Below are 19,756 nucleotides of genomic sequence, written 5' to 3'. Positions count from 1 at the left end.
CCACGTCACCCATGGTTCCTTCACCCTAGCATTCTTTATCATCCTCACAGGGACAAATTTATTCCTAACATCCAGCAAGAGATCCCTAAACATCGACCACATGTCCATAGTACATTTCCCTGCAAAAACATCATCCCAATTCATACCCGTAAGTTCTAGCCTTATAGAGTAACTGCTCCCTTCCTGTTCCTGACTTCTACCCATACTGACTCAAAAGAGGATCCTGCTACATTACACACCCTTTCTATAGCTGTAATAGTATCCCTGACCAGTAATGCCAGCCCTCCGCCCCCTTTTCCCCCCTCTCTATCCCTTTTAAAGCACTGAAACCCAGGAATTTTGAGAATCCATTCCCGCCCTGGTGCCAGCCAAGTCTCTGTAATAGTCACTACATCATAATTGGTATCTACATATCAAAGATTTTTGAAAGAGGTGACTTATTTCATCTTTCATCATTCTAGAAATTCTGGAATGGCTTCTGCAAACTACAAGGTAGCAAATATGACCCCATCATTTAAGAAGTGAGAGAGAGAGAGAGAGAGAGAGAGAGAGAGAGAGAGAGAGAGAGAGAGAGGGAGAGAGAGAAAACAAAGATTCAGGTCATTGAATCCTTAACACTGCTTTTCTCTACTGCACCACTGGGTTTTTCCAGCATTTTCTGCTTTCATTGCAGAGTTCAGTGTCTCAAATCAAATCAAATTTAATTGTCATTCAAATCATATGTACTTTGATATAGCCAAATGAGGCAGAATTCCTCTGGGGCCATGGTACAAAAAAAAAGAACATAGTCACATGAGAAAACATGTTTTTAGTCCCTGAGCAAGAAGTCCAGCAAATTTATGGTTCCCGCAGTCCAGCTTGTAATTCCAATGATCCAGCACTGGAGGGCAGTTGTTTTCTGGATGAACGACTGGCTGTTGGCCGCATTTCAGCAGAAGGCAAAAATACTGTAACCTATAGCAAGGATCTCTGAAACTAATATTATATTTGTGAAGGTATCAACTGTATGAAAAAGACAGGTCAGCCCGAACATGAGGCAGAACAATATGCTTGTGGACAGGTTTGCTTGAGCTGTTGGGAGTGCTTAAACTAATTTGGCAGGGGGATGGGAACTGTAGTGATAGGCCAGTTGGTATACAACTGGATGCAGAGTGTAATAAGGAAGGCTAAGCATTTGATAAGGCAAGAGTGCTGTCAGTGGGATGGGTTGAAGTGCGTCTTTAAACTAAGTACAGTACATGGAAGTTCAATAGTTCAACAGTTTGGAAAAATTAGGATAAAATAAAAGGAGAGTACAGGAGAAAGTCTGCAGATTAAACAAAAAGATAAAAAATTTAGGAAGTGATAATAATTTAACTTCCAGTAACGTGGGGCAAAATTGAACAGGGTGATCAATACAAAACTGAAGGTGTTATATTTGAATGCACATAGGATACAGAATAAGGTATCGCATTGTGGGCATCACTGAGTCATTGCTGAAAGAAGATCACAGTTGGCAACTTAGCATTCAAAGATACTTTTTGTATTGGAAGGATAGGAGGATGGGCAGAAGGGTGGGATGCCTCTGTTGGTAAAAGAAAGAGGAAGATACGAGTCCACCAAGCTAAGTTGAAGTGCTATTCTATCCCAATGGATGAAGATGAAGTTACTTCACCAAGCTCAGATGATGTGGTCTTTTCAACCACTGATTCACGAGCCACAGCGATTCGCTCTGGAGAGAGTCATCAAACTCCAGGTCAGACGAGAGATAACCCAGGTCAGGTTTCAGACCACAGTACCCAGGTAGGTCCTTCGCATGATGGTGGTGGTGAGGAGGTAGAGAAGGAGAGGAAGGTCAAGTGGCCAGCAATGGCAGATGAGAAGGCTTGGCGTGTATTTGATGAGGATATCAATATGATGTTGGAGAACACTCTCAGTGAAACATCAAAGATAAAGTTGGAAGTGATGGGCGATATGATTTACGATGTTGGAAAGCACAGGTTTGGTTTGGTTGAGTTGAAGAAAGCAAAGCCTACACAGCAACCAAGCAGATGCCAGAAGGAGATTAGTAGGTTGAGGAGAGAACTTAGAACGTTGAGACAGAGGTGGAAGGTAGCAAGTGAGGGTGACAAGCCAGGGCTTGCTGATCTCCAAGAGCATTTTCGAATAAAGTTAGCATCACTCCGTTGTGCAGAGTCACAATGTAGAAAGAGAAAGAAGAGAGAGAAGGCAAGAACGTCATTCTTTGAGAACCCTCAAAAGTTAACAAATAAATTGTTTGAACAAAATAAGAGCAGGCAGCTTAACATCTCTCAAGAACTTGAGGATCACCTTGCAAGCACTTACTCTAATGAACAGCGGGAAACACCTTTGCTTGACATTTCAGGGCTTGTGAGGTCTACCGAGCCAGGAGTGAAGTTCGATCTGTCAGAACCCAAATTGGCAGAAGTCGAATGGTTTATCAGAAAGGCAAGGTCAGGCTCAGTGCCAGGACCTAATGGAGTGCTGTATAAGGTGTTCAAGAAGTGTGAAGAGCTGAGGAAATACTTGTGGAGATTGTTAAAGGTGGTGTGAAGACAAGGTGTTGTTCCTTTGCCATGGAGTGAGCCTGAAGGAGTATACATCCTGAAGGAAGAGATTTCTTCTACATTGAATCAATTCCGACCAATTTCACTCCTGAACATAGAGGGGAAGATTAAGTTTGGCATTCTGGCAGAAAGAATATCTTCATTTGTGATAGAGAATGGATTGGTAAATACATCTGTACAGAAGGCAGGAATACCAGGCTTCCCGGGATGCCTTGAAAATACTAGTATGATGGCATACCATCCAGGAGTCAAAAAGGTTGAGAAGAAATCTGGCTGTAGTTTGGCTTGATCTGGCAAATGCGTATGGTTCTGTTCCCCATGTCCTGATTGAGTTTGCGGTGGAATTCCTATGGATTCCTGCTAAGGTGAGGAACTTTATTATGCAATACTACAACGATTTCTGGATGAGGTTTTCCACTCAGCAGTTTACAAATAGATGGCAGAGCTTGGGTGTTGGAATCCCAACGGGATGTGCGATTTCACCCATCCTTTTTGTGTTAGCCATGGAGGTCATTGTGAGGGCTGCAGAACCAATGGGACCAGGTGCTGCACTTGATGGCGGAGGGGAGTTATCACCAATACGAGTGTTCATGGACGGTCTCACCCTTTTGTGTCCCAGCACGGAGACAGTGGAAAATGTACTATCTAGACTCGAGGAGCTAGTGGATTGGGGAAGAATGAAGTTCAAGACCAAGAAGTCAAGAGCCTTGTTCTTAGGAGAGGAAAGCTGGTTGACTTTCATTTCACCCTTTGTGGAGAGGAGATTCCATCCATTCAGGACCAACCAGTTAAGAGCCTCGGGTGATGGTACACAGAGGAGCTGAGAGACACCAAGAGGGTTCAAGAGACAGGAGAACAGATCAGCAGAGGTCTGATGTCTGTCGACAAGTGTGGCTTGCCTGGCGAGTTGAAGTTGTGGTGCTTGCAGTACGGACTGATGCCACGGATAATGTGGCCACTAACTGTCTATGAAGCGGCAATGTCCCACGTTGAGGCAATGGAACGGAAGATCAACAAGTATGTGAAGAAGTGGCTTGGAGTACCGAGCAGCCTCACCAATGTTGCAATCCACAGTAGCCAGACAAAGCTTACTATCCCAGTGCAATCCTTTGTTGAAGAGGTCAAGGTAGCCAAGGTAAGATCATTCTTGATGCTTCGAGACTCAAAAGACCCTGTCATCAAGAACACCCATCCGGATATGAGATCAGGCAGGAAGTGGTCAGCCCGTGTAGAAGTTGATGAGGCAGAGTCTAGATTGAAGCACAAGGAGACGGTTGGGGCTATCCAGCTAGGCCGCCAGGGACTTGGATGGACAATACACAAGTCGTGGTCATCTTCTACAGACAAGGAGCGCCGTGAGCTTGTAACACAAGAATAACGAGAGGTAGAAGAGGAGAACAGGATAGCTAAAAAAGCTGGCCTGGCCGAACAAGGGGCTTGGACCTGGTGGGAAAGTGTTGAACAACGACATCTACCTTGGAATGTTCTGTGGCAGATGGAACCGCTCCGCATTTCTTTTCTATGCAGAGCAGCGTACAATCTGCTCCCAACACCTGCCGACCTCAGCACCTGGTATGAAGATGAGACAGACAGGTGTGCTGCTTGTAGCGAGAAGGGAAGGCTTCAACGTATTTTGAGTGCATGCAGAGTCAATCTTTCCAGCGGCATGTACACTTGGAGACGTAACAACGTTCCCAAAGTTGTAACGGAAGCGGATGAGCAGAGAGTACTGCAGCACAATTTATTTCATGCCCCATGCTGCACAGAACATCGCATATCATTAGTGAAAGAAGGCTCCAAGCCAAGGGTGTACAGCGCAGGCCCACGATCAAGCATACTATCTTCAGCCAAGGATTGGTGTGTCAAGGCCAACCTGGATGGGAAAGGCAGTTTCCCGGAGCAAATAGCTTTCACCACATTGCGTCCAGATATAATTGTATGGTCTGACACCAGTAGAGAAGTGGTTATTGGTGAACTCACAGTCCCCTGGGAAGACAACATCGATGAAAGCCATGAGCATTAAGATCAGAGTGCAGAGACAGAGGTGGAAGGTCTCATGCTATCCATGCGAAGCAGGCTGCCGTGGGTTTATTGCGTTCACTTTCCAAAAGTGGCAGCGTGACCTTGGTTTCAATAGAAGCGAGATCGTCAACCAGCAGTGCTGTAGCTGAGGCAGCAGAGAAAGGATCAGCATGGGTGTGGACCAAGTATGTCCAGTGGGGCAGATAGTCGGACGGTGTATACATACCTTGCAAACCCTTCAGTAGTTGCATAGACACCTGAAGAGTAGACTATATGTTGGATGGAAGCGACCAACAACTCTGATAGAGGCAGATGCCAAGTTTTTAAGCTCACCAGTGGGAGGTGGTGCTTTAGCACTACTGGCCCACCACCTCGAGGGAATCTTGATCATAAGCGGGCCGAAACTCCTGAAGACAGGTGGCAGATCAACTGATGATCCCACTGGTGATAGCACAGGACAGTTAACATTTTAGTTCACGTGTATTTTCAATTCTTAGAATCCTTGTTTCTAGGGTTAAGAAACTGCAAGATTAAAGACACTGAGGTACAAAGGACTTGGAAATTCTCATGCAGGATTCCCTAAAAGTTAACTTGCCAGCTGAATTGGTGGTAAGAAAGACAAATGTAATGTTAGCATTCATTTCGAGAAGATATAAAAGTGAAGAAGTAATGATGGGGCTTTATAAGGCATTTGTCAGACTGCACTTGGAGTATTGTGAGCAGTTTTGAGTCCCTTATCGAAGAAGGGATGTCTTTGTATTGGAGATGATCCAGAGAAGGTTCACAAGAATGTTTCTGGGAAAGAAAAGTTAATGTATAATGAGCATTTGATGGCTCTGGGGATGTACTCTCTGGAGTCTAGCAGAATGTTGGGGGATCTCATTGAAACTTTTTGAATATTGAAAGATCTATAGAGCAGATGTTTCCTATAGTGCGGGAATCTAGGACCAAGTGGAATTGAGTGCATTGTTTTATACAGGAAAGAGATAATGTGTTATATAATAGCTATCATATTATCAGTGCATGGATGATCAAAAATCAAATTGAGTGGAAGCTGTCCTATCCAGATATATTTCAGCTGAGCTGCCTGCAACTATTCTTCAGAAGTATAGGATGTGGATAACTAACTCAGAACAAGAATGGTACATTAATGCCATATGACTCAGTTTTCCAGTTTAAAGAGATCAGAGTGCGATAGCTTTCAATTGCTCACCATGATATTCATAGAAATGTAGGCAGGGCAGTTAGCTTCATTTGGACTCTCATGCACATCTGCATTAGTCAAAATTTGGTCCAGCATCTCAATATCATATCACCGTTAAAATCAGTGAAGTTATTTGGTGGAAAAATATGAAGAATTTCAGAGTTGGCATATTGTACCAGTATGCTAAAACCTCTCAGAATTACAGCTCCTGTATATTTCAACTGATCATGGGGTACTACTTTATAATGCCTGTTAACAAATATCACAATAGGATCAATATAGAAGCAGTGTAAAATTTACCTGATGGGATGAGCTGAATGAAGAGCAGGACACTTCCACCAAGAAAGAGAGCACCTGAAATGCTGAACCTGCGTGAAAATTTCTTGAGGAGAAACCATGTTGCTATGTTAGCTGGAATCTCTGCGGCACCAAAGAGGAAACAATTCAGATAGTCATCACCATGGAGATCAGGTACGTTCAATGACAGACCATAGTATCCCATTGATAGAATCATCCTACAAAAACAAATTCAAATTCAAATACTTCTTGTTATTTTTTAGAATTTTTTTAACTAGATTTCAAGTTGTCCAGAGAAGTTGTTGATCTGTGGCTTTTCCAGAATTATTTTAGTCACATTCACTAACGTTAATAGAGGTTTCTTAATTTGCCAATAAAATAAATTAAACTTATCATGTTGTAAACTCCTCTGTTATCTTGACAGAATTCCCAGCTATTATCTACCCCACAAAAAATACTGGGCTGAAAAAAAGTTATTAAATTTAACAGCAAGACCAGATAAAATAAAACTGGAGAGCTGAAGTTAAATAAAATCTGATATCTGTTAGGTTAATCCTACTACTGAAAGCATTTATGTCTATAACATCACACTCCAACTCCTCCAAGCTACACTCTTTGCTCACTTGTCACAACTTTCAGCAATAATTTATGTCCAACAAAATCACTGACAGCAGTAAATACAGTATATTTTAGTCAAATTGACGTAATAAATTTTTGCTCTATTTTTGCAAAATATTACTAGATGAAAATCAATTTTTATCTAATGTGAGGCATTTTAAATCTTGCTGTTAAAATAGATGAATTCACCATACATTAAAGTGAGTATGAGGACCCAACTTAGTGATGGTCCAGGGTAAAGTAATACTTCTCTTCTAAAGTATAGTTGCAAAAAGTGGGAAAGGATAAAGCAGAGCGTGCAGTTTCACAAAACTGTTGTGGAACTCAAAATGCTGTGAAAGGGGGAATTTGAGGACTAGAGTACAAATTTTCTTCAAGGTGCAAGGAGAGAGGAAGGAAGGCAGTAAAAGAGCAGTAGTAAAGCAGGTAAGTGATAGATTCTGCAGTACTATTCTCTCCGAAATCTAAAGTGTTTTCTTTAAATAAAAAGATGGGTGAGAATATCATTGGAGAAGGAAAAACTCTAAATAAAACACTGAATCAATTAAGCACATTTCTAATGTTTTGTCTATTTCTTTTGAAGCACTTTATTTCAATTAGAGGTACAGCAGGCACTTCAGCCCCACTGAATGTGCAAATTGTGGCATGTGCAGATTACAATCAGAACTAAGATCAAAATATCACGGATGTCTTAGCTATATGGGAAAGAATGTGAAAGTACATGACAATTATAGTGAAATGGATTTGAGCTGGGAACACAGAATTATTAATGGTGTAATTCTGGGATAACATGTAACGAGTGTCAAAGAATTCACAGAGTAATGACGAAACCACTGGGGGCATTGTGGTGATAGGGTGGAGGATAAACAGCCGGAGGCTCTGGCTATAATGGTACTGATGTTATGGGAGGAAGCAGGGAAAATGTCTCAAATAGTCAGGAGGACATTACAAGGCATGACTTCAAAGAGAGTAATTTCCACTGAATATGGTGCAGGAAAACTACAGATGTTTGCAGCATTCTGCTTTATCTCCACATTTCTGCAATCTGCAGAATTTTATATCTCAGAATTCTAGAACTTTTTTCTTTCTCCTCTGTTTCCATTTATCTTCTAATTTCATCAAATTCTGGGGTGGAAATACAACTGCAGATACTAGAAATCAGAAATAAAAGAGAAAACTGCTGTACTCAGCTGGTCAGATAAGTAATGTTAAGGAAAATCAGGGACAATATTTTTTTTTGATGACCTTTCATCAGGGTGATTAAAATGTTGAAATCAAACATTTGTAAGTTATAGAGAATGTTGTTGTGGGGGTGGGGGAAACAAAGAGAATAGTGGTGCTGTTAACTGAGAGATGGTGATGAAGGCTTCTTGATCTCACCAGATTTGTCTAGAGATCCTTGCTGATTTGATTTGATACAAATGACCTATTTCACTGAAGGTTTAGCTGTACATGTGACCAATAAAGCTAATGGTTAATCTAGAGATGATACAAATAAAAGGAGATGAATCGAAACCAAGGGGAGAGAAAAAATAATTATGGAATTGTGAGATATGTATTTGTCATACTATCAATACTGCCAGCCTGTCCTACTTCTATCTCATGTTGCGAAAGCTCTCAACCACTTTTTATTTCTGTATTTCTGCTCTTACCTCCTCTCTTCACACCCATAACTGGAAGAGGTTCTTCACTTGTCCTCCAGCATGCCTCCATATCCAATAGTTCCTCTTCTAGAAATTCCGCTGCTATTAAAATGATAGCAGCACCAAAACTTCCCTTTCCCTTTCAGCATTTCTCTGTGATTTCCTGATTCAATCTTCCATCTCAACCAACATCCACAACCCTTGAAGAAGCTTCCATGTAGTCACTGGTAATGCAATTACCTCTTTCCACCATCCAGCAGCCTAAACAGTCTTTCATTGAGGTAGTTAACTTGCATTTCATCCAAGTTACTTTACAGCATTTGTTGCTAACAATGTTATTTTCTGCACATTGGTGAAGCCAAACACAGACCTAGTGATCACTTTACAGAATACCTCCATTCAGTCCACAAAGAGAGCTTGAAATCATGCATTTACCAGAGACAAGCATTGTGATTACTTTTTAAAAGAGATGAAATCCTTGAGAAACATGGTCACTGAGATATAAGCACCTACCAAGTGTCATCTACTTGTCAATAACCTGCTCACTGTTGATCAGGTTGATCTTCATCTGAACCATTCAACTGCAGACCTCAAAGCCTTGGTAATGAATGTCATGGATCAGAGACAGATTCCAGAGCTGAGGTTTAAATTTACAACACACATAAAAGTTGCTGGTGAACGCAGCAGGCCAGGCAGCATCTATAGGAAGAGGCGCAGTCGACGTTTCAGGCCGAGACCCTTCGTCAGGACTAACTGAAGGAAGAGTGAGTAAGGGAAGGGTCTTGGCCTGAAACGTCGACTGCGCCTCTTCCTATAGATGCTGCCTGGCCTGCTGTGTTCACCAGCAACTTTTATGTGTGTTGCTTGAATTTCCAGCATCTGCAGAATTCCTGTTGTTTGCGTTTAAATTTACAAGCCAGGATGAAACTATTATATCATCAGCCACTGGTGAAACCAACATTTACAGAATTAATCTCCTTTCTGAAGATTTACCTGACTCAAGGAAACTTTGCTGTGACTGCTGGTGGTCAATCATTCCAGTCCCAGGATAATATGGTATAATTTCCTCATGGGAGTGTCATTGGCTAACCACCTTCATTGTAAAAATCAGGAATGTAAAAGTCTACTTATGATTGCTCAGTGTTCAGTTTCACCTTCAATTCCCCAGCAAATGAAACAGATTAGGCCAGCAGGTAGCAAGAGCCAGACAACATTCAGACACTGTCCGATACATGCTTTCTACCTCCAAAGTGACAGGCAATGTCTGCCTTCAACAGGATTGTGCTTAATTACCTATCATTGACATTCAATACCATTACTGCTGAACATCTTGGAGGTCATCAGAAGCCATAAACTCATCTGGACGATCCATACAAATGTTGTTGTCCAAGACCAGGTCACATTCATGATGTTCTGTGGTGAGCGATTCAATTCCCAAAATCTCAATGGCGTTCCAATATCCACATGGCACAAATGAGAAGTGTGGTAGAATTCTCTCCATTTGCCCAGACCAGTGCAACTCCAGCGCATTCTCACAATTCAACACTAACTATAACAAAGTAGCTGACATGTTTGGCACAACAGTCACCACTTTAAGCATTCCTTCTCTCCAGCAGAGGCTTTAGTATGCGCTAGCCACACAATGCACAACCTCTAATCAGGTTGGCCACTTTGACAACACATCCCATCAAAGCCAGTAACTGCATGAAAACCCTGCATCTGCAGTTTTTCAGTGGCTGTCAATGTGTATTTTTCTTGATTTGAATACTTACCAGATCACAACGTTAATGATTGTGATAGCTCTGATATTACAGGTTTTTAACAACTGAGCAAATGGAACAGATTTTACTTCATTATTCTTTATGTATTCAAGCTGGAAGAAAAGCAGAGAATCAAAATTGCATTAGCTTTGCAAAAAAATGTCTGTATTATTTTCCACATCTCTTGGTTCATGTGAATGATCCAGAAGACTGATTATTCACAATTTGCCTTGTGACTTTTTATGTGGATATCCAGAAAAGATGTATATACATTGCAAATATTTTTCACCACTTTCCAAAAGTAAGAATCATTCTTATTCCCAAATCGCCAGCAATTCCTGCCTAGTGGAAAATGAAATTGAACACAATAATTCCTCTGGCTTTGTAAAATGAGCTGAAAATTCTCCATATTTAAGTTCAAGTTATGTTCTGGACAAATACAAAATCTAAATGATTAATTGTATGAACTCTGCAAATGGTACTTTTAAACTTAGTTAAAATTTTTTTATAAAATGACTGTTTCAGTAGGGGACTCCACATGTCACTATTGGTAATCCTTTCTGGAGATTTCATAATAGTTCCACTATTTTGAAACAGTGACATTGTACAACTCAAAAGCTGATCCTTATCATTTCCTTGCTATTACAAACCATGGAGTTCACTTCCACTAATACTGGTTAAAAAGATACGGCCGAGGAGAAGGCTGCATGATTTGGTGAGGGAATAGAGAATTGATCTTGCCAAAGATCAGAGAATTATTCTAATGCAGTATATATCTTATGAAGTGATGGTGCAAGGCAAAGGACATCTCTAAATTCCCATTTATTATAAAAATGATCTAGAAATAATTTTATCCAAAGAGTGTCATAACATACAATTCATGTTGATCTTTTGATTTGTGCAGTTGATATGTACAGCTGAATATCTGCCAGAATATTTGTTTTATTTTATGCATTGAAGCCCCCGCTGCAAATGTATATTGATTTGGTTATAGGCAAAGTCAATCTGGACTTGCCTGTGAAATTATTAATGGTCAAGTAGTCAGGTGAACCCTCATCATCTGAGCACGTATGAGAAAAAGGCTAAGTGAGTGGTATCTGTAGAATCAAACCAGATCAAAGAGTAAACACATTTTGAATGGAATAGAAATTTAAATAACTGAGAGAAGCATGTTACTCTGTATTAAAGGACTGAAGAACCACACAGAAACAAAAAGATACTATTGTCGCAATACCTCAAGTTCACTGAAAATCTTTGGTGGTGGAGTGACACCATTTTTCTTTGCCATGAGTCGAATTACTGATTCAGCCTCCTCTACTCTTCCTTTAGACAGCAGCCAGCGTGGAGATTCTGGAATAAACCTAGAATTAAATGAGTTATTTTATATCATGACTATTGAAGGCCAGACTTGAGAATTTACTACTAATATACTCCTTAATAATAAATATCCCGCCATTGTCTGGAAGGAGCTAGTATGTTCTCCCCTTGACTGCATGGATTTCCTTTCGGTGCTCCGGTTTCCTCCCATATTCCAAAGACGTGCCAGTTGGTAGGTTAATTGGTCATTATAAATTGTCCCATGGTTGGGCTACCATTAAATTGGGGGATTGTTGGGAGGCATGGCTCAAAGTACTTACTCCACACTGTCAATAAATAATTAAATAAACCAATCATGAAATTGTATTCAAATTTATTAGCAGGTTCAGAAATTACAAAAGATTATGAGATGTGTGGTGTTTCATGTGGATTTTAACTTTTGACAAGCTCTGTAAGGTCTCATGTTGTGAACATTATTGACAAATGTCTACAATTGAAATACTCTCACCGAAACCCTGGATGTGTGCTCGAGATTTGAAGGGGAATACAGATCAGGGGAGTAAGAAAGCAAAGCTGAAAAGAAAGAAGAGGTTGATGCTGATATTCATAAGGAAAACAATTTAGTAATAGTATCATGAAATAGAAGGACAAAATATATGGACTGGGTAAGTGAAAACAAGTAAAAGACTAAAGCAGGTAAGCATAAAGGAAATGTGAGCGAATAGAAACTTCAATAATGCTTAAAATAGCAGTGCACTCTGTCGGAAATATATTGGAAGAAATCAAACCATTACTGTAAAAGAACCTCTGGTGAAACACATCAATGGAAATCTTTCAGCAACAACACCAGAATGAAAATACCCATATCAGAGTAATAGTGCCATGAAATTAATACCTAAAAGGCACTACATAGTACCATTAATATATAATCTTTTGTCTTGAAAATTCATCCCATTGAGCTAACTGTCAAAGAGAGTAGAAAGTGCTTTTCCAGAATATGTTATGTTGGAATGTTGGCCAGGGATATATTGTGTCACTTACATATTATAGGGACTAGAAAAATATGATTAGAAATTCACCTGATCCATAATAGCAAATAAAGCACAGCATACTCCAAATAAATCTGATTCCTGGTTTTAGATCTCAATCTATTTGTAAAAGTTTAAACATATTTTAATTTGGCAACATTTCTAATAATATGTCATTCAATTTAGCGATGCTCTCAGCATTTAGCCATGCAGCCAATACTTCAGGTCCAAATAAAGGACACCACTTTCCACTTTCACTAAGCCAAATTGTATGTGGTGAAGCTTCCTCAATAAAAGAAGGAAGTTTGTCCCTCTCCCATATTTTCTTGCAATATGGTCAGAAGCCATTTGGCCCCTCAAGTTCATGCTGATCCAGAAAGCCATCCATTCCCACTAATTATCCTATCTTATATCCTTGCCACACTCCCATCAACTCTCCTATGATTCTAACATTTACTGATATTTTAGGAGCAATTTACAGTGGCCAATTTACCTATCTATACAGAAGAAGGAAAACAGAGCATGTGTCAGACACGTACATGACTATAGCAAAAGAAAAACAGGCTCCACACAAACAGTAGGGTGGATAATAAGTATGAGTTTAGTACATCATTCTAATGATGTGCTGAAGTCATTCAAAATATTCAAAGTGAGGTTACTTTGACAATGATATTGCAGTGAAAAGCTATTCTGTCAACAACTGCAATCCATTCTCCATAGTCACTTAGAGGCTGCAATCCACAAATGGATAAACACATATATGAATTAAAAATTCAGAATCGGTAGGTTTTCTCTTTGCTGTTGCATCAACCTTATTTGCTAATAATGATGACATAATTGCTACTGGGTGTAGAAGCCAGAATAACTTTGACACTGGGAAAGGTGAAATCACAACATCTCAATTTAGGGTAAGTGTCAAAAAGCAAATCTTATAAATGTAATAAAGTTGTAAGGATCTGTAAAGAAATTTGGATTTGGGAGGAATCCAACTAATCCAGATGCAAAGATTGATTCAATATTGTGGGCACTTGGCATAATCAAGGTGATGTTTTTTTCATAGCTGAAGTTACTTTCAGACCCAGCCTCATTGGTTAGGGACATCCAGCAATATATGGTCATATCCTGTTGGTTAAATGTTTTTAAAATTGAAATGTTTACATACCACCACAAAGGAATGTACAACAAGCAGCAGAGAGTCAGGGTCATCATTAGAGTTCGCCATTCTCTTATGAAATATGCAACAAAGGGCAGGAACATATAGCCTATGGCATAAAAGACACCAACTCCAAATGCAGAATATACAATCCGCATGGAATCTGCAAGAAGTTCAGACCCTGCAAGAAGAATACAACCAGGTTCAGGGCATCGTGAGCTTACTTTGATTGAATGTCACTCTGAAACTTTTATATTTCACTAAAAATGTATGCCAATATTACAGCAACACACACAAAATGCTGGTAAAACGTAGCAGGCCAGGCAGCATCTATAGGAAGAAGTACAGTCGACGTTTCGGGCCAAGACCCTTCATCCTGACGACTGTACCTCTTCCTATAGATGCTGCCTGGCCTGCTGCGTTCCACCAGCATTTTATGTGTGTTGCTTGAATTTCCAGCATCTGCAGATTTCCTCGTGTTTCCAATATTACAGCATATGCTTAACTCATAAACCAAACAATGTGAAGCCAACAGTAATGAAACAGCACATAATAGATTGGTGAGTTTAATTTTTAATAGTTTCTCAGGGCTTTTGAATGTTTCTGAATAGATCCAATCTTTTTTTACAACTGGTGCACCATTTATAATATTGGCTATTTCGACTAATTGGCTCGCAAACCTCTGATCTCTGTTGTTTTAACGCTATGAGAATCCATTTGAAATTGTTTACCTAAGTGATGGGAGCACACAGCAGAAAAATGCTTCCAGATCTCTGTAGATACCTTCATAAATAAAAAGCCTTTCTTTGTTTCTTTAATTTACCACTATTTTTCAGTAGTGTAGAAGACACTGTCATGGCCAGTAGGTATATATATATTTGTAGACTAACCTATTATCAAATGTATTTTGTGAGTAGGGATTTCTGCCTACACCAGGAAGGAAAGTAGCGTGGTCAAAAGTTCAGTGGGAATAGAGTTAAAACAACAAGAGTTTAGCTTCATGGACAAAATGAGCTGGTGCAGGGTTTAAGGGATGGTGGGAGATAATGTAAAATATGATGTGAGTTTGGAACTAGATCTTGCAGGAATAGCAGCAGTTTGGCACTGTAGGCTAGAAGAAGGAAAGAAAACAGCAGAGCAGCATGCAGCATTGTCTCAATCCTAATAGCTGAGAAGTCCATTATCTCATTGCATTTGCTTTCGCTGAAGGTGAGATGGAAAGGGGTTTAAGTAGTGGAGAAAAATGTAGGTGTTATCTGTCCATTCCTGGATGATCTTTTTCACGTGGTTCTCTCCAATATAGCAAATGCTTAAATCAATGATTACTCATTCAAAATTGAAAGTAAATTCATTATCAAAGTAAGTATATCTTATAAAAACATAAGAACATAAGAAATAGGAGCAAGAGTAGGCCATCCGGCCCATCGAGCCTGCCCCGCCATTCAATAAGATCATGGCTGATCTGTCTGTAAACTCAGCTCCATCTACCTGCCTTTTCCCCATAACCCTTAATTCTCTTACTATGTAAAATCCTATCTAACTGTATATTAAATCTATTTAGTGAAGAAGTCACAACTGCTTCCCTGGGCAAAGAATTCCACAGATTCACCACTCTCTGGGAAAAAACAGTTTTCCTTCATCTCCGTCCAAAATCTTCTCCACTGAATCTTGAGGCAATGCCCCCTAGTTCTAGTCTCACCTACCAAGGGAAACAACTTTCCTACTTCTATCTTATCTATCCCTTTCAAAATTTTGTATGTCTCTATAAGATTCCCTCTCATTCTTCTGAATTCCAGAGAGTATAGTCCCAGGTGACACAATCTCTCCTCAAGGGTTAACCCCTTCATCCCTGGAATCAACCTGGTGAACCTCCTCTGCACCGCCTCCAAAACCAATATATCCTTCCTCAAGTATGGAGACCAGAACTGCACACAGTACTCCAGGTGCGGCCTCAGCAGTACCCTGTATAGTTGCAGCATGACCTCCCTGCTCTTGAATTCAATCCCTCTAGCAATGAATGACAACATTCTGTTTGCCTTCTTAATAACCTGTTGTACCTGCAAGCCAACTTCTTGCGATTCATGAACAAGCACTCCTATGTCCCTCTGCACAACAGCATGCTGCAATCTTTCACCATTTAGATAATAATCTGCTCTATTACTCCTTCCAAAGTGGATGATCTTGCATTTACCAATGTTGTATTCCATCTGGCAGACCTTGGCCCACTCACTTAACCTATCTATATCCCTCTGCAAACTTTCCACATCCTCTGTACAATTTGCTTTTCTGCTCAGTTTAGTGTTATTAGTAAATTTTGCTATGCCACACTCAGTTCCCTCTTCCAAATCAATAAATGTAAATGGTAAATAGCTGCAGGCCCAGCATCGACCGCTGTGGCACCCTATTCACCACTGACTGCCAATTGGAGAAACACCCATTTATACCAACTCTCTGCCTCCTGTCGGTTAACCAATCCACTATCCATGCCAAAACACTTCCTCCAACTCCATGCATCCGTATCTTATTTATAAGTCTCTTGTGTGGTACCTTATTGAACGCCTTCTGGAAATCCAAGTATACGACATCCACCTGTTCTCCTCTATCCACTGCACTCATTATGTCCTCAAATAACTCAAATAAGCTTGTCAAACAGGACCTGCCCTTTCTGAATCCATGCTGCGTCTGTCTAATGGAACCACTCCATTCGAAATGTTTCGCTACTTCTTCCTTAACGACAGCTTCAAGGATTTCTTGACTACAGATGTTAAGCTAACTGGCCTATCATTGCCCGTCTTTTGCCTACATCCTTTTGAAAAAAGTGGCGTGACATTTGCTGGCTTCCAATCCACCTGGACCTATCCAGAGTCTAGAGAGTTTTGATAAATAATTACCAACGTGTCTACTATAACCTCCACCAATTCCCTCAGTACCCTGGTATGCATCCCATCAGGACCAGGGGTATCTTCCCATATACTACCTTTCAATTCATTTTCTTGCAAGTATTTATAGGGAAAAAAGAAATAAGATAGAATTTGATGAAAAACAACTATATATAAACAGCCAAAGGCTGACAAAAAAAACAATTTTCGATCTCTTCCTACAGTATATGCTGACTTATCATCACCTTTGTTTCAGTAATTGACAGTGATGTCATCATAGAACATAGAAATCTACAGCACATTACAGGCCCTTTTGCCTACAATGTTATGCCGACCATGTAACCTACTCTGAAAAATGCCTAGAATTACCCTACCACATAGCCCTCTATTTTACTAAGCTCCATGTACCTATCTGAGAATCTCTTAAAAGACCCTATTGTATCCACCTCCATCACTGTGGTCCAGCAAACTTAAATAGTTTCGGAGCTGTACTAAGCCACACAATCATACAGTGCCTGTAAAAAAAGTATTCACCCTCCTTGGAAGTTTCTATGTTTTATTGTTTTACAACATAGAATCTCAGTGGATTTAATTGGGCTTTTTTTGACACTAATCAACAGAAAAAAAGACTCATTTGTGTCACAGTGAAAACAGTCTCTACAAAGTGATCTAAGTCAATTGCAAATATAAAACACAAAGTAATTGATTGCATAAGTATACATCCCTTTAATATGACATACCAAACCTCAGTGGAAACACCAATTGGTTCTAGAAGTCACATCATTACTTAAATGGAGATCTCCATGTGCAGCTAAGAAGGCGTTTCAATTGAGTGTAGTAAAAATAAACCAGTATCTGAAAGGTGCAACCGCTGGTGAATCAGTATCCTGGCAAAAACTACACCATGGAGATAAAAGAACACTCCAAGCAACTTTGCGAAAAGGTTATTGAAAAGCACGTCAGAAGATGGATACTGAATATACCTTGGAATACAGTTAAGTCGATCATCAAGAAGTGGAAAAATATGGCACAGCTGCAAATCTGCCTAGAGCAGGCCGTCCTCAAAAACTGAAAGACCAGACAAGAAGGGGTCTAGTGAGGGAGGCCACCAAGAGATCTACGCCAACTTTGGGGAGTTACTAGCTCCAGTGGCTGAGATGGGAGAGACTGTGCATACAACAACTGTTGTCCAGGTGCTTCACCAGTTATGGCTTTATGGAAGAGTGACAAAGAGAAAGCCACTGTTGAAAAAAAAACTCACATGGAATCTCAGCTAGAGTTTTCCAGAAGGCATGTGGGAGAATCTGAAGTCAGCTGAAAGAAGGTTCTATGGTATGACAAACCCAAAATTGAGCTTTTCAACCATCAGACTAAATGTTATGTTTGGCAGAAGTCAAACACCACACATCATCAAAACACACCATCCCTACTGTGAAACATGGTGGAGGCTGCATCATACTGTGGGGATGCTTCACTGTGGCAGGCCCTGGAAGGCTTCTGAAGATAGAGGGTAAAACAAATGCAGCAAAATACAAGGAAATCCCTGAAGGAAAATCTGATGCAATCTGCAACAGAACTGTAACTTGGGAGAAGATTTATTTTCCAGCAAGACAATGACCCCAAGTTTAAAGCCAAAGCTACACAGGAATAACTTACAAGCAACAAAGCTAATGTCCTGGAGTGGTCAAGTCAGAGTCCAAGCCTCAATCTAATTGAGAATTTGTTGCTGAACTTGAAAAGGGCTGTTAACTCACAATCCCCATGCAATCTGACAGAGCTTGAGCAGTTCTGTAAAGAAGAATGGGGAAAAATTGCAGTGTCCAGATGTGCAGAGCTGATAGACTCAAGGCTGTAATTGCTACCAAAGATGCATCTACTAAATACTGACCTGAAGGGGGTGAATACTTGTGCACTCAACTATTTTGTTTTATATTTGTAACTAATTCCTTAAGGTTTTTATGCTCTTAATGGCATGCACCTCAAATAGCCTCTGACAACCAAGTCCAGCTCCTGGCCTTCATGTGTGGTTTAGCTACTAAGCCCAGCAGAACTGTTTCTTCAGACCGGAGAAGGGGCAAGGGCAGGTTACTGGTGCCTTAAAACCAGCCACTTTGGGAAGATCGAGCTCGACTGCCTGGTTGGTAGCACATCTAGGAGAAGGAAAACTATGATATCAAACCTTTGCTGCCTTGCAGCTATACCCACTTATGGGAAAGGCTTTGGGAGTAAACCCCGAGGAAAAAAATCTGGAGCTGGCATTCCTAAATTAGTCCTATGCTGAGTTCAATGCTGACAGGCAGATGCGTGGAGAGGAGGAGCTTGTTGCCCATATTTTACTGCCCTGGCTTGCACATCTGGACAACTGGGACGCAATATGGTCGACCCTGACCGACAGAGACCTCAATTTAGATCACTTTGTAGCAATCTGTTTTCACTTTGACATGGAAGAGTCTTTTTCTGTTGATCGGTGTCAAAAAAATGCCACCGTTAGATCCATTGTGACTCAATGTTGTAAAACAATAAAGCATGAAAACTTCCGGGACGGGGGGCGCGCTGAATACTTTTTATAAGGACTGTAATTATAAAATGAGCAGAGCCCAGTGCTGTGCCTGTGCTAATGATGAGTGTGGAGAATATGTTGTTGCCAATCTGTACAAACTGGGCTCTGGCTGTAAGATAGTTCTATTTCAAGTTCAACTTTAATTGTCATTCAACCAAACCAAATTGAGAATCCAGTAGCACAGGGCGGGACTGAGGTCAAGCTCTGGGAGCTTGGTGATGAGTTTCATGGTGATGACAGAGTTAATGCCGTGCTGTATTCAATGAAGAGCATCTTGATGTATGCACATTTGTATCCCTTGGAATTAAGGAAGAGGAGATGCAGACAGGACCAAGGAATAGTGACAGTGAGTGAGATGGTAATATTAAAATGAGGCAAAGATTTAAAAGAGGAGACTAATAGCAATAAAAATGTGGCAAATAGAGGCACAAAGATGACATTCTAGATGGTGTGGGTTCTTGTGGCAGTGCTCCTCGTTGATGTGCTCCATGGTGGGGAGCAGGGCTGGACTTTAGGCAGGTCTAGGCTGGGCTGCAGCCCAGGGGCCAGAGCTGCAGAGGAGCCCAAAATATCATCATGGCGGACAAAAAAAATACGAGAGTGGAGCACAGAAAAGAAAAAAGAAACAAATAAAAGAGGAACGTGAGAAAGAAGCATTAAAAAAGACATTGAAATTGACAGAATTTTTTTAAACCTGTTCTCGATGGT

General features: G+C 40.5%; 1 protein-coding gene across 1 annotated transcript in view; it reads right to left on the bottom strand.

Annotated features, from left to right (window-relative positions):
- LOC134349232 (organic cation/carnitine transporter 2-like) overlaps positions 1–19,756 on the bottom strand; it is a 50,413-nt gene that overhangs the window by 9,506 nt on the left and 21,151 nt on the right. Inside the window, exons 4-7 of the mRNA XM_063053244.1 lie at positions 13,619–13,790; positions 11,346–11,472; positions 10,124–10,224; positions 6,094–6,308 (exon numbers count right to left, since the gene is read on the bottom strand). Coding sequence (XP_062909314.1) covers positions 6,094–6,308; positions 10,124–10,224; positions 11,346–11,472; positions 13,619–13,790 — 615 coding nt within the window. The remainder of the gene's footprint in view (positions 1–6,093; positions 6,309–10,123; positions 10,225–11,345; positions 11,473–13,618; positions 13,791–19,756) is intronic.

This window comes from Mobula hypostoma, chromosome 7 (assembly GCF_963921235.1).
Source record: "Mobula hypostoma chromosome 7, sMobHyp1.1, whole genome shotgun sequence".
Lineage (NCBI taxonomy): Eukaryota > Metazoa > Chordata > Chondrichthyes > Myliobatiformes > Myliobatidae > Mobula > Mobula hypostoma.
This window is presented reverse-complemented; position numbering and strand designations above follow the sequence as displayed.